Raw genomic sequence first — 16,500 nt, 5'->3', positions numbered from 1 at the left:
TGAGTTTTTGAATAATGGACTAAAATTGGTTCCTAACAGATGATAGAAAAATGAATATATAAAAATGGAAATAATGATGATTAACAATGTAGATGAAGGCAGCATTAGACTGTTATTTTTAGAGGCATTATTTGACAAGATTATTTCAAAATCAGGCTTTAATGATAAAAACTCAAGAGAAAAGAAGTTTTAATTTTCATATTGAAGCAGTTCAGAAACATGTAATTCTACCAATATGAAGGAAAAGGATTTTGAAGTGGCTCTTTCCCATGTTTAAGTATGTAAATGCCATATGACCTAAGGACTGATGAGGAGATTTCATGTTGTATCCACAATGAATAGGAGGAGATTTCAATGTTGCATCCACAATGAAGAAGCCAAGAGTAAAAGACAGATGCTAAAGGGCGGTAAGTAGCTGATTCAGGTAGTCATTAGCTCTTACTTTACAAAGTCACTAAAATAAAAAATCAATAAATTAAGATAGAAAATAGCTGGACTTACACAAAACATCTCCAAACTCAAAGACATTGGAGATGGTGGCCTCATACGTACTATTTTCTCAAAATCACTTCTCTTCTAAGCGGATTTTTCAGTACAGATATAACTTTCTATTTAATTCTTATTGAATTTATAGCATGCATTTTAAGATAAAGACTACTTATGCAAAACAAGTTTTCTCTGTATGAAATTAACCTTACCAAATGGGGATAAACATACAAAATAATGGCATGAGGATTATGAAAGAACAAAGTGAGTTAATTCAGTCTCCAAGATGTATAACATATTCTGATTTAACATCACACAGTGACCATCGACTTTCTATCAATGATTCAGAATACTCATGGCATGCTTAAATTTATAGGAATTAGACAAAACTCTTCAAACATTTTCTATCAATAAACAGTAAAACACAGCTGATCAAGGAGACTTACCTGCTCTTTCTTTGCTTCGTTTGTCAGAGAGCACCTGTAAAAAATCATGACTCTCTTAATATCTCAAAATTATACCATTTTGTCAAGAATATCATCATCAGGCTCAAAACAAGAGTCAGATTATAAAATCAGAATCAAAGGGCCTCCAGAAATAAAAATAAAGTGCCAAATGAAGCATTAAAATTGAATTATTTGAGGGACTACACAACTCATTTGGAATTATAAAAGTAATTATAATACTTACTGATGGGGAAGATGAATCAAGTTATTTTTCTCTGACTTAAGTAAAGATTTGAATCTACTTACTAACAGAGAAGACTAAATTCCAGTTTCTATCGATTATTCTACTGCCCTCAAATCACCAGGAATCTCCTTAGTGCTAAATCCAGTCTCTGCCTCACTTGATCCCCCAATAACACAGCAGCTAATGCAGCTGACCGCTCCTCCCTTCTTTTTTTATTCCAATTTGTTACATATGACAGCAGAATGCATTACAATTCATATTACACATATAGAGCACAATTTTTCATCTCTGATTGTATACAAAGTACATCATCAGAAGATGATCCTTCTGCCCTCTGTTCTCCCGCTCTGTCCCTATAGTCTTTTCTACCCTCTGACTATTCTTTATCATTTTACTGGTTTGCTGCCCTTTGACTTTGTCCTCCTTACAGGTTAAGTTCATTTACTTTAGTATTATTTTGTTTCATCAGGGATTGCAGTTGGGCTTTCTCTCCTTAGTTTGTAGGTTCTTCCATAGTGACATCATTTACTTTCCGTTCATATTCTGATAACCTTCAGATTTATATCTCCAACCTGGATTCTTGCCTTGAGCTCCAGGTCAATGGAGCCAAGTGCTGAGTGGACATCTGATTTACACATGCTTTAGTAGACACCTTAAACTCCATGTGTTCAAAATTCAGAATCCTCTGCTGCCTTCCTACAACCTCCTCTCCACTCTCTTGGCCAGACACTCCCAGATCTAAACTGATCCTCTTTCTATGTTCCTTTCTTAATGAATGGCATCACTATTCAAATCAGGAATCCAGAGCTCATCCTTTATCTCTCTTCCTATTCTCACTAAATCCTGTTGTTGTCTACTCCCAAATCTTACTTTAGTCAATCCATCACTTTTCATTCTTACTTACACCTCCTGGACAACATTCAGGTCTTACCTAGGTAACTCAGCTTCCTAACTTCCTAGTCTGACTCCAGCCTTATTTTTCTTATTCACAGTTTAATCTTTCTAAAAACAATGTGATTACATTAGTTGTCTTAATACCCTTCAAGAAGAATGAAATTACATCATTTGATGGTAAGTGGATGGAACTGAAGACTATCATGCTAAGTGAAATAAGCCAATCCCAAAAAAACAAAGGTCAAATGTTTTCTCTGATATGTGGATGCTGACTCACAATAGGTAGTAGGGAGGAAGCAGCAGAGTGTCACTGAATTGAATGAGGGCAGTGGGGGAAATAGGAGTGATGGGAAAGACAGTAGAATGAATCAGACATAACTTTCTGTGTTCATGTATGAATACATGACCATGTATAACTCCACATTAGGTACAACCACAAGAATGGGAAGTTATACTCCATGTAGGTATGATGTGTCAAAATACATTCTACTGTTATGTATAACTAAAAAGAACAAATAAAAATTTTTTTAAAAAGACCCTTCAATAGTCCCCCATGACCTTAAAAATCAACACTGCAGAGGTTACGATCCTAAGTTTAGCAATCAGAAAGACAGCTACTATCTGCATGACCTCAAGAAAGTTACCAAATTTCTTTGTCTTATTTCCTCATCGGTAAGATAGAGTTTCTTGAAGAGGAGTAAATACAATAATTCATGTGATATATAATGAGACCCATGAGTATCACAGAGGAAGCATAAAGTAAATATTTGTTGATTATTCTGAAAGAAATTCTGAAAAACAGAGGGTTACACTTTATTTTTTCAAAGTATCAGGTATATAATACTCTATGGGAATTTGGAATGAAAGAGGCAAAATACTGACATAAAGTTTTGTTCTACCAACCCTTTTTCTATTATCTATTTATCTCTATCTGTATCTCTATCTCTCTTCCTCTCCCCACCTTCCCTTATTTCTCTGTTCATACTTGCCCTGGAGTAATAGCAAATTCACAAAACTGTTGGTGACTGACAATGAGAAGAGTCTCTCTTCCCATGGATATTCAAACATTAAGGGGTACCTACCATCTGACGATAAACACAAGAAACGAACCTTCAATGGCAAGCCTCCAGACACTGTGACACACAGGAGGGGAAAGATTTCTCAAATAATATTAAGTAAATGCCTATTTTCTGCTCTAGAGTGAACCCTATGCAACCAATAAAATGGTTCTGACTTGGGTTGGAAGCAAATTTATTTAATGACTAGTTGACCTGGAATAACAAGTAGGGTAAAATTAGAAAGCAAAATAAGTTGTGTTACCTGAATATAATATAATATTAAGAATTATTTTTCTTAATTCAGCAATGTTTTAATAAGCATATAAACATAGAAATAACCTGGTAGAATTATTCATGTTCAGCTATTTAAAAAATTCTCACTTAGGAGTTAAGAGGAATTGCTACAGAGAAATTTCAGCCTGAGGGTTTGAAGAGGAAGTAAAATATAATAAATAAATAGGCTTCTTTGACCATACCTTGAGATAGAGTACTAATAGAGTTACTCATACAATAATAATAATAATAATAATAATAATAATAATAATAATAATAATAATTTCCCTTGATACAAGAATGAAGGGTCAGATTATTTGACTCCAAACATAAATCAATGCAACCCAAGTGAACCAGGGATTCTCAGATAAAACAGAGCATTTGACAAAAGTATGGTCAAGTATTATTTTGTCCTAAATATAAATATTCCATAAAAGGTACACGTTCATGAGATTACAGTGAACTCTAGAAACATAAAGAAAAGATACAACTTGGAGAAAAATGTGGGATGATGTTTAAACATATTTAAAAGTCTGAACATTGTAAATGTGAAGTGTCATTTGAAAAAAGTCGCAATTTTTTGCTAAATTAAAGCAACAAAAGTCAGTGTCCTTGAATAATGAAAAATATTACTGAAGTATAAAGATGTTGAAAATATTTGAAAATGAGCCCCTGATGCATGTAACCATTTAAATTGTTTGTAAAATGAGAAGCAGAGGCATAGGAGCTCTCATTTCCTACGAAAATTATTGAAGAAAAGAACAAATATAAAATATGCATTGTCTATAACATGTTAATCTAAAAATTCATAAGTGTGATGGTGAACATGTATTTTTATGAATATATGACAATATTTTAATATGATAATTTTTACTTAAAATTACTAGATCCCAGGGACTAGGGAGAGGAAGTAATGGGAAATTATTGTTCAATGAGTACAGAGTTTCAGTTTTGGAAAATGAAAATTCTTGAGTGGATGGTGTTGATGGTTGCACAATGATGTAGTTGGATTAATATCACTGTACTTAAAAATGGTTAAGATGATAAATTTTGTGTTATGTGTATTTTATCATAATTACAAAATAAAAGATCCCTGAGGAAAAAAAATCACGAGATGCACAATCTAAGGCAACCCCATATGTTGAAACTTCTACTGTATCATAATTCAAACTCCTCTGTTTAGAAATCCAAATAATAGAGTAGAAACTCTTTAGATCTCAGCAATATAACACATTTATAGGATACTTCTCTAAGATACAAATTGTGACATAAGGATAGATAATAAAGAAACTGCTACTCACAGATAATTACTTATCCCCATCTAATAATCATGAGATTATAGTTAGCTCTAGAAACATATAGGAAGGGTAAATCTTGAAGCAAACTGTGGTATGATGCCAGCTATTCACTGGAGCCAGTATAATTAGATTACATGTCTTTAGACCATTCATGGGTTCTTTCTCTAGATATTTTATTAAATAAATATTTGTTGAGTGCTTAGTTGGTATAGAAATGTATAGAAATAAACATTTGCTGAGTGCTTCAACTGTTCTTTCTGTTGTACAGTTGTCTGGGAGCAGATAAGTACCCAAATTGGAGATTTGGGAACTCTAGAATTGCTAGAGTTATCTCATGGGCAATTCATGAAAAATTGTTAGAATTAGCTCATGGATAGTCTCATAGAAAAATCATGATTGTGGGTTTTAATACTTATCACAGACCACAGATGGTAGAGACCACATTTGGGTGACTTTCTTTCTTTCTTGATTAGTAGTATTAGAGTCACTTGCCTCATTTGGTGAGATTCCCCAGAAGGTGGTAAATTTTCTAGTGCTTCTAAAGTCATAGTAATTATAAATCCATGTTAATACATACTTTAAGGATAAAAAATATTTTAGGTATTTGTTCTATGATAGGGCTAGATTTAAAACAATTGCTTTTGGGAATAGATTTATTCAAACATGTATCCTTTGCCTACTTATCCAAATATGCTAGACTAAAATATATAACTATATTAGATAACCATGAAAGCACCCAGATAACTTTTTATTGGTAGACTAGGGCATGTAATAAATACTTTACCTACTATAGTAGTAGTCAAATAGAAAGCTATTTCAACACCTGCTGCTTTGAAACACAAAAGACTCATTTGTTCTCAATGCCCTCATATAAACCTTGAAAACCAAAAGTGTCAAATATACTTCTAAAGTAAATAAAATCATAGGTAAACATGTAAGTCATTTTACTATGTGTCCTTTACTTTATCCAGAATCCACCTGTTGATTTCAAACTCAATAGATTATATTTAGTAGTGGCCCTGATTTAAATATTACTGAATAATGCCTAAGTAGAAATGAGTGGAAAAGGTTGATCACCAGATTACCACTGGAAATTTGTTTCCTTGGACAATGTAAGGTCTATAAATGTTACACACTGACTTTGGTCCAAGTAAGTTAAGACTGACTGTTGTAGGTGGAAAATATCTCAAACAGAAAAAGTAAAACCTTTTCCTAAATCTCTCTCCATTAGCTGTCTAGTATATTGAGTACATATTATAGGTAAAAATGGGGAAGAAATATTTCAAAGCATTATAATCTCTAATAATTTTAAGAGTTTCAACCAAATTATCAGTTAATGAAGTAATAAAAATATGATGTTCTTTATTTATCTTACTGAATTCTCATTATTGACTTTAAATTTGAATTTGAAATATTTTGATCATAGCCATGATGAGAAGTACACAAAACCTTTTTATTTATGAAAAAATTCTCTATAGTGGTTCCTGCCTAGCTGTTAAAGCTATCCTTTCCCAACTAGTTTTGAGAAAATGTTAGACAGTGGGAAGGAGGGGAGAGAAGGGAAAGAACACAGACTTCCTCAAATAATTATGCCATGAAAGCCAAGGAAAAATATTCTAAAAATTATAGAATATATTATATAATTTGAAATCTACTCTTTTTCCTATAAATCTAACATATGTAACACTTATTTCCAGTGCCATATAAAAACCTCAAGAAACCTTAAACATAAGAGGCATATGAAAACTACTTTTGTGGTTTTAAGCATTTTTCAGTTTAGCCCTTGATGTATAAATCTCTGTTTCTAAATATAAATTTTGGTATGTGTATATTAGTATTCAAATATTTGAAATAGAAGTGTGTAATACATAATTTCAGACATTTAATGCAAAAATACCTAATCTTTATTAGTTCAGTGAGTCTGAAGTGATGTTATTTAATAAACCATGGCATTTTAATAAGCATTCTTCACATCTGGTACTAATAAAAAGGGTTTTATATTTTACTGTTAGCAGTTAAGGAAAAAACTGTGGCCGTAGTTTTGCTATTTGTCACAGATGGCATAGACCACATTTGGGTGGCTTCACTTCCTTCTTGATTAGTTTACATGAAGAGGCCACTTGTTTTCTATCCTTCTGTGTATGTTCTATGTAAGAGTTGTGCCAAGTCTCAAGAATGAATAAATGAAGAAAGGAATACATCAAATGAAAAAGAAGTTTCTTAATAACAGAACTGATTATAGAAGTTTCCTGGGTCTAGTTTAGTGAATAAAATTCATTCTAAAACAATGATCCCAGGCATTTTTCATCTGGACAAATACTTTAAGTAAGTTTTACAGAAGTGCAACAACTCAAAAAGACTTAAGAACTTCCATTCTTTTGTACAACTGTATTCACTCTAGGCCAATAAATGGTCAATCCTTCCATTCAAGGCAGGGTTTGCTAGAACCCTGTGTGACAGCCAGAAGCTGAGGATGGTGCTGCTGAGACAGCCAGACAGGAATCCGGGTTTCCAGATTCCCTTTCATTTTTGGACAGTCCTTTTCCAATCATGAACCTGAAATACAGGTTTCACTGTTCTCTCTTGCTCAGACATTTTTGTGCTCCTCTCTTTAGATCCTGTACTCAGTGTCCCGCTCCAATATGGACATATGACTTGGGCTGTGCTCTGACTCTCATTCACCCCAGCCAAAAAATTATTTCTGTTTTACTCTGGAATATATACTTATCTGGAAGAATCCATGCAAGAGTATAACACATACCACATGTATTTTCACTAGACTTTGAAAAATTAAAAATTAATGACTAAATGCACACAAGCATTTGCCAGACAGTAATTAAAAAAATATTATGCTCTGAGATGCTTTTGACAAACAAAAGCTCTGAATATAAAGCCAAAGAGTTAATTTGTGAGAAATAAAGAAATGGGAATCTGAACTAATCTGAACAAACAGAACATGTTTGATTTTTTAGTTAATTAGTTCAGATTCCCATTTCTTTAGCTCATAATTCTTTAATAATCATAAAAGAGTATTTTGTTTCATGATTGAAATAGGGATTTCCTAGACAAGTAATCAGATCAAGACCCAAATAAAAAGCATTTCCACCATCTTGGACTTTACTATCTAGCTTTAAGAAACACCTGATCCATTCTAGGATAATTTTGTGGGTAAAACACCAAACTTTGATAATCTAGAAGGATAGATAAGACATATACACATAACACTATTAGAAAGCAATTAATTGCAGATTTATTACAATATGGAGTTACCTGACTTAGATAATAAGTTCAGTTAACATTTACGAATAAAGATGATGGTTAAATAGTTTGTATGTGCAATTGAAAACTTGGCTGTCTTAGAATGAAACTGAGTTCTTATTCCCTGAATAAAATTCCAGGATAAGGCAGAAGACAACCCTCTGCCACCAACAACACAAAGTTTACAATACTACAGAACAAGTATAGGAACAAAGGTGTACATAAAACATACTGATTTCCGAAGAGGAACGAGTGGTGGATCTCATAGAGAAAATCAGAGATGTTTTATAAAGAGTAATAGGCTCATAGGAAGAGTAAGAGGGGAATTTCAGGGAGGAGGAGCAATGTGTATGAGGGGCAGAAGAAAGCAGGGGTGTCTAGAGAAATGAAGGGATTCCGATGTTGCTACAATATCAGTTTTGGAGAAGAGTAGAGAGTGATGTGGTTAGAAGGATAGGATTGGGCTAGATCATGAAAGAGTTTGCATACTAAATTTAGGAGTTGAGAATGACTTTTATGGGTAATGAAGACTCTAAAATGCAGGTTTTATAATGGCAAATCTGGAGCCACCACAAGGGGTAGACTGTGGATAGGGTGAAGAAACTGGATACAATCCAGGGGACTGTTACAATGGACCATGACTAGGTAAAACATAGGGCTGGTACTAGACTGTGTGAGGACGGACAGGTATGAGTCATATTTACAAGGGGATTGATTAAAAGCAAAGAGAGGAAGCGAGTGTGAGAGAGAGTGTCTTGAATAGTTTCCAGGTCTGGGCTACCTGGTTTGTGGCAGTGTCACATTGATGAAGATGAGTGATAGGAGAGGTGTGGAAGGGAATTTTGTTTTTGGACACCTTGAGTTTGAAGTGTCTGTGGGACACCAGCTGGGACTGTATAAAGAAGCTAGAGCTCAGTAAAGTGGTCTGAATAAGTACAGACTATCAATAATTCCAACTTTGAACAAGTATGAGGTTGTTCAGAAAAAGCGATTTTGCTAAGAAAAAGAAAGGTAAAGGCAAAAATCTGGGCAGCTGGTATTTATGAGGATGAAAAGATGAAAGGATGACTAAGAAAAAGCAGCCAGAGAAGAAAAGGAATATATATATATATATATATTAGAAGAGGGAAGATTTTAATCAGCAGAAGTAGATTAATAGCAAAGGGCTGAAAATGGCAACTCTGAAGTTGGTAGTTATGAAGTGACCTTGGCCAGAACCAGGGGATAGCAATTAGAATAGAAAAAAGGAATAAATAAAGTAATATAATCTCAAGAAACTCAGAAAAGTTGAAGGAAGCCAAACTTCTAGTCTTAGGAGGTAATTTGATGAAGCACTTTTTAAAATTAGACGAGATTTCAATATATTCACAGACCAAGGGAAAAGAACTTGTGGAGACCATAGTTGCAGATTCCAGGAAACACAGACCCACAGGAGGGTCTAAGAGTGGGTCCCAGAGAGCAGAGCCAACTGGAGAAAATAAGGAGGGTGTGGATATTGACAGTCTGGCTGTGGTGGACAGCTGATAGTTGGGGTTCAATTCTCTTAGGATATGAATGACAGGTGTAAGGGGGTCCTGGAGCTAGAGAGGAGCATAGGAGAAAAGAGTTTTCTGTTTGTAAAGCAACTTCTGTACTCCTGTAGTGCTCAGAATATAGTCTCACATATACCTCCACAAATTATTCTCTAGTTAATTCACAAATGTATCTTCTCTCTTCAAGTAAATGTGAAGAAATGACAATTCATCTCTATTTCTTTTAAGCCATTGTGGTATACAGGCTGAACATCCCTAATACAAAGATCTGAAATGCTCCAAGATCTGAAACATCTTGAGCACTGACATGATGCTGGTCTGGTCAGTGGACAATTCCGCACCATGAATTTTGTTTCATGAACAAAAATTTCCAGAATATTATATAAAATTACTGTTAAGATATATATATATTTAAGGTGCCTATAAAATATAAAAGGACTTTGTGTTAGACTTCAGTTACATCCCTAAGATATATCATTATTTATATACAAATAATCTTAAATATGAAAAACTACAAAATCCAAGACACTTCTGATTCTAGGCATTTAAGATAAAGAATAGCCAACTTGTACTAAAAAAAAAACCTGCATTCTTAGTTTGACACATTGAGGTTGAGTCTTGATTACAACTCTTACTAGTTACATGAGTATTCTTCACTTGGCTAAGACTTATGTATAAAAGGGAGATAGTGATATAGACCTCACATAAATGTAAAGATTAAATTTTAAAAATTGTGTATTATCTCCCATCTATTGAATCTAGCAGTAGACCGAACACAGATTTTTTAATTCAGTCTAAATAAATGCATAGTCTGAAACACATGTGTATATTTATATAAAAATGTCCTTCTTTTTAGCTACTGTTTTTAGTTTCATCTGTAACTCTAAAATATATTGCCTAACATTAAAGAAGTTTTGGGAAAGAGTCATTCTGTCACATCCCAATTTTGTCCCTAAGTAGTCATACCCTTTACCTGTTAGGTCTATTTAAAAGAGATCAAGATCAAGAGTTTGGTTTAGCTGTTAGCGCTTTGTGATCCTCCTTGGGTAACATCCCCGAGAGTTTGCCTGTTTCATAGCCATATTTGCTTTGGCCTTCAGGCTTGTTTTTAATAGCCTAGTACTTCCAGCTTTCAAGATTATATAAGATTAAAGTAGCATGTTTTATTTAAAGCTTCATTTTCTTTATAGGAGTAGTGCAGTTTTAAAAAAATCCTACCAAAATCCTGCCTCATAAGCCAATGCCTCTAAGGCCTTGACTCATTCAGCTGAACATCGGCCAACAGAATAATTTCTGACACAGCCCTGGAAAATGTCAGAAATGGATGGCCACACCTCTTTCTGGACCCCACTCAAGGAACTTCCTGGATAAATCCTAAGGACTTAAAAAAATTAAAAATGATCCTTAAGAACATTTTTTAATTTTAAGTATGGAGGAAACAATGGTGATTTGGGGTTTTTATCCCTTCATTTTTAATTTGAAAGCCACAGAATAGTCAATTGTTTAAGTAAATATCAATAAGAGATGAAGTACAGGAGATAATAATAATATAGTATCACTGCTTTTATCTGTTAATAGAGATGTAGGACCTTAAAACTTACTGACCCAAATGTAATTTCACATCATCTGTAACAAAACAGTTGCATAAACACTGCTGCATGCTACCATTTTAAGAAGAGAAAATTATTCCTCAGAAATGGAAAGATAAAATATAAAAGGTTGTGGTGATGGTTGGAGGATGGGGGTTGGGTCCTCCTAAAAGCCCAACAGCTGAAAGGAATGGTCTGAAGTTCTGCTTCTCTGTTCCTGCCAACCTCTACATAAAAGTTCTGAGTGAGATGGATAAAAGGAATGTAGCAGGAAAAAGAGACTTAAAAAGCAAGGGTGATGGGTCTATGATGTGAAGCTCACAAGCTAAATAGACAGCCATTGTGTAGTTGAAAGATGATTTTTTTTCTTATGCTTATTGTCTCATCATCTCATAACTCTAAGGGTCTTTGCAAAATGTACTGCTCAGTTCTTCCCCCTCCTCACCCTCTTTCCTTCCCCTTCCTCTTCGTTTTCCTCTTCCTCATTTTCTTTTGTACTGGGGATTCAACCCAGAGAAGCTTTACTGTTGAGCTACATTCCCAGTCCTTTTTATTTTTTATTGTGAGACAGGGTCTCACTTAGAGCTTCACTAAGTTGCTGAGGTTGGCCTCCAACTTGTGATCCTCCTGCCTTAGTCTACCGATTGCTGGGATTATAGGCATATGCCACCACATCCAGCACTGCTCAGATCTTCTACTGTGGGAAGTATTTGCCTGTCTTGGTCCATCACCCTTTTAATAAAAAAGCCATACTTCCATAGGCTGCTCACATCAGTGGGAGCGTCAAGGCGGGGATGGTGTATACCAATACAGATCCTATTCACCTCACCTCTTATGGATGGTTTTGACTCCAGGACTTGTCCTGGGTCTGGTTAAGCCTTCCTTAGAACTGCACTGTAGCCTGAGACTCCTCCATCCCTCTCTCCTTTCATTCATGTCAGATGTCCACTGTAGCCTGGAGGCTCTTCTCACTTTCCTTCTTCCCTTTCTCAATGAATCTCTTGTGTATCTTATCCTATCTTGATATAAGCTTCTTGGCAGACATGAACTAACACATTTATACATTGTCTTATTTTTGTTTCTGGTCCTAAGCACATATTTATAGACAAAAGAACTGAAGCAAGTGAAGATTTAATGAACTGGCAAAAGGGATACTATAACTTTATGACCTATCTCTGTTCCATCTCAAGGCCTAAGACTCCTGATTTCCTACAATCTTTCATTTCACAGATATTTACTGAATGAATACTATGTGCTTGTCTCTAGAGCTTATCCAAGAAAAAAGAGCTGCTACTGAAGAATTTAAAACAAGATGTGTGATATGAGATCATTTGGCTGCAAAGTAGAGAATGAATTTGTGAAGAACAAGGACAGGTCAGAGAAGCAAGTCTGGAGGCTGGTGCAGACATGCAAAGAAGTCAGCATTTGTAATGGTAGTCCCAGTGTAGAGAAAGGAAGAAGAGAAATACAAAATGGGGAAAATCAAGAACACTAGTGATTCAGCAGAAATTTGCTCTGGACAGGGCCCTGAGATATGCTCTGGGAACACAGATACATTCCCAACTGTTCAGAATTATTTGTTTGTCTTTCTTTCAAAAATGTGTAAGTACAGGAACTTTTATTTGCTTCAGTTCTTAAAGTCTAGTGACATAATGGAAATCAGGAGGGACAAAATTCAACACTCTTTCACCTATAAAATAAGAATATGGCCATAAGCCTAAACCACAGATGACACACAGAAGCCAATTGCAATGGAAAGTTCTGCCAAAATGAGGATGATGAGAACATGCCCAAATCTCCAGCTCTGAACAGGATGCAGCCTTGTCCAAAAATAAGTGTCACAAGAGTGGAAGGCCTGGTGATGATCTATAACTGGAACTCTCAGTACCAGGAGAGAGTGGGAGAAGCCGGAGTCCCCTTGTGAGCAGCTCCCTATCATAAAAGGAAGACAGGGAGTATTAGGAAATGGGGGCTTTGGGAGATGATTAGGTCATGAATGCAGAATTATCATAAATGGGATTAGTCCCTTTAGAAAAGAGACCCCAGAAAGCTGCATGTATATTCTACCATGTAAGGACACAGCAAAAAATCACCATCTGTGAACCAGAAAGCCAGCCCTCACAAGACACCAAATCTGCTGGCACCTTGATCTGGGATCTCAGTCTCCAGAAGTGTGAGAAATAAATTTGTTTTTTATAAGCTAAGTGACTTAGAGTATTTTGTTATAGCAGTCTGACCAGACTAAGAAAGGGGATGCAATTCATAGTAGGCTACAATGGGAGAGTTGGATAATTGAGACAGAAACAGAATGACTATCAAAGTCTAAAATATTTATTATCTGGCCCTCTGCAGAAAAATATTTGCCAAGAATGTCCAAAAATTAGAGAAGACTTGCCCCTGGGACAAAGGAAATAACAGAATTGGTGACAGAATATTTATGACAAAACAACAAACTGTCCCAACTTATCTTCCACACCAGCCTTAGGATCATATTATTCCTTTGCAAATAGGACATATAATTTAAGTGTGAGTAATAATGGCAAAGGGACCACTCAGGGACTGGCTAAAAAGTTTTTTGAAAAAAGAGAAGAATAGAACAAAACTACATCACAAATAAATTGCTCTAAGAAACTCAATAAAAATTCAGAATAATATTTCTCCATAGTTTCAATGATCTCTTTTCAGAAGTTTCTACACTAAAAAGAAATAATTATTAAAAACATATATTTTAAAACCACTTAGACAAAAAAAAGTAGGCTGAAAAGGCCTTAGATTGAAATAGAAGAGAAATATAATAATGCTGCAGACACAAATAGCATATATAAAACTGGTTTTCCTAGAAAAGAGAACAAGAAGGACACATGGAAGCAGAAAACTTTTATGAAATAAAAGCAATTTAAATTTGTTGCTTGATGAGTCACCTTGTGATCCAGAATATAAAATAGAAGTAATGTCAAGTTCCAGTGAAGTTATTGGTATATCCTTCCAAATAGTGAATAATATAAGCATCTAGAAAACCTTCAATACCAAAAAAGTAAAGTTTTACTTACAAAAACCTAAGAGAAAAAAAAATGTGGCCCCAAAAGTATATACCTAGTCAGGTGAGAAATGTGTACACGAAGTGTCCAACATACCTTTTCTTGGTCAATTTGGGCCACTGTAAGAAACTACATAGACTGGGTGCTTTATAAACCATCGAAATTTATGCTTCACAGTTTGGGAGATTGAAAATTCCAAGATAAAGTTGCTAATATGATGTCTGAATATATTCTGCTTCCTAGTTCATAAATGACCATGGTTTTAATGTGTCCTCACAAGGCAGAAGCAGAAAGGGTCTCTCTGAGCTTCTTACTAGAGCACTAATCCCATGCAAGAGGGATCTACCTTCCTGGCTTAATCAACCCACCTCTAAATATTAGCACATCTGGATTAGGTTTCAATATATGAATGTGGGGAGGAGGGCATAAACATTAATTTCATAGCAGTACCTCCTTACAAAATGCAGTTTGATAGCAGAGACATAGTGAGCACTAAGTCCATTTCAAATTGAAATCAAGGTCTTCCATAGTTATAGTTCTTTCATCATAATTCACAGTTATCTCTATTTTTATTCTGACAATAAATTGACATATTATTATTATGTCAATTATGATGATGATGATGTCAAAATAATCACATAAAGATAAAGCTCAAAAAATATGGAGGACAGTTGGAAAGGTGTAAATGTGTTCATTTTTCTTATTTTTTATAACAGATACTATTTAAAATTTAAATATGTAGTTTATAAAAGCATTATGAACACAACTGTTTAGTTTTTTTCATATTTCTTATTAACTCAAATGAATAGTTGTGATCTGATTTCTTGTGTGTACACAAACTTTTAAGTCCAGCAATTTCTTTTCTTTTTTTTCTTATCTTCAAATAGAGTAAAGTATAATAAATTATGATCATAACAAGGCTGCTGCTTACACAGAGATGACATTTCAAGCAAATTACCCTATCTTTCTTCAGGTGGCTGAATTACAAAAAGATACACTTCTTCCCAACTAATGGCACAAATGTCTGAATTTCAGACTCACTTCTTCTTGTAACTGGGCACCTCTGAGAAGGGCACAACCTGCACTATGTTTGTTATTTCTTTTTTAATCATGCTTTCTTTAGAATACGTTTTTTACAGCCTTATTGAGGTATAAGTGACATAGAATAAATGGTACAGATTTAAAGTGTACAAGTTGATAAATTTTTACATAAGACTATACCCATAAAAATATGGCCACAATTAAGATGATAAACATGTTTGTATCTTCCCTCCCAAAATTTCTTGGTACTTTTTATAACCTCTTCTCTTGCCCTTTCAAACCTCCCACCCACCCTAACCCTCAGATCTTCTTTCTCTCATGAAAGATTGAGGGACTTATAAAATATTTATAATGTTTTTTTTTTGCCTCTTTCACTTAGTATAATGTATTTAAGATTCATTCATATTGTTTCTGTGTATCAATTTTTTGTTCTATTTATTGGTGAGTAGAATTCCATTATATAGAGATGTCACAATCTGTTTATTCATTTGTCTGTTGATAGACAATTAGCTTATTTCCAATTTTGTGCTATTACAAACACAGATGCTATGAAAATTGATATAGAATTTTTATATGGATATTTTCTTCTTATTCTTATGAAAGTGATAGGATGGAACTGCATGATAGGCAAATATCAGCCAAGCTGTTTCCAAAGTACTGTACCATTTTATATTCCCATTAGCAGTGTGCAAGAGTGCTGGTTATTCCACATCCTTGTCAACATGTGGTATGGAAAAGTCTCTTTAATTTCTGCTATTCTAATAGGTATATGGTGGGATTTAACATTTTTTGTAGTTGTAATTTGCACTTCCCCAATATCTAATAACATTGAGTTACTTTTTCATATGCTTATTTACATCTCTATGCTGATTTTAATAGTTGCTTTCAAGTCATTTTCCCACTTTTGAAAAAGTTGATTGTGTCCTCATTACTACATTTTTAGAATTCTTTATATATTCTGGATATAAGTCCTTTATTAGAAAAGTGATTTATGAAGATTTACTCCCAATCTATGGATCATCTTTTTATTCTCTTAGCAGTCTCTTTTGAAGAAAGAAGTCCTTAATATTGAAAATATCTAATTTAGGATCTGTTCTTTTTATGAATTGTTTTTGGTGTTATATATAAAAATATCTTTGTCTAAGCCAAGCTTTATATGTTATATTTGCCTATGATCCCTTTGGAAATAATGTTTGAATGTGGTGAGAGGTATGGGCTAAATTTCATTGCTTTTGAATATATATCCAATTTGACATCCAATTATCTCAGCACCATTTGCTCAAGAGACTATTTTTTCTCTATTGAATTGCCTTTGCTTCTTTGTCTCATTTCTTTTGCATTAA

General features: G+C 34.3%; 1 protein-coding gene across 3 annotated transcripts in view; it reads right to left on the bottom strand.

Annotated features, from left to right (window-relative positions):
• Nucleotides 1-16,500, bottom strand: part of Stard13 (StAR related lipid transfer domain containing 13) — a 483,007-nt gene that overhangs the window by 278,135 nt on the left and 188,372 nt on the right. For all 3 annotated transcript variants that reach the window (XM_071611546.1, XM_071611545.1, XM_071611547.1), the window contains one exon: nt 933-966. In XM_071611546.1, coding sequence (XP_071467647.1) covers nt 933-966 — 34 coding nt within the window. The remainder of the gene's footprint in view (nt 1-932; nt 967-16,500) is intronic.

This window comes from Marmota flaviventris, chromosome 4 (assembly GCF_047511675.1).
Source record: "Marmota flaviventris isolate mMarFla1 chromosome 4, mMarFla1.hap1, whole genome shotgun sequence".
NCBI classification, from domain to species: domain Eukaryota; kingdom Metazoa; phylum Chordata; class Mammalia; order Rodentia; family Sciuridae; genus Marmota; species Marmota flaviventris.
This window is presented reverse-complemented; position numbering and strand designations above follow the sequence as displayed.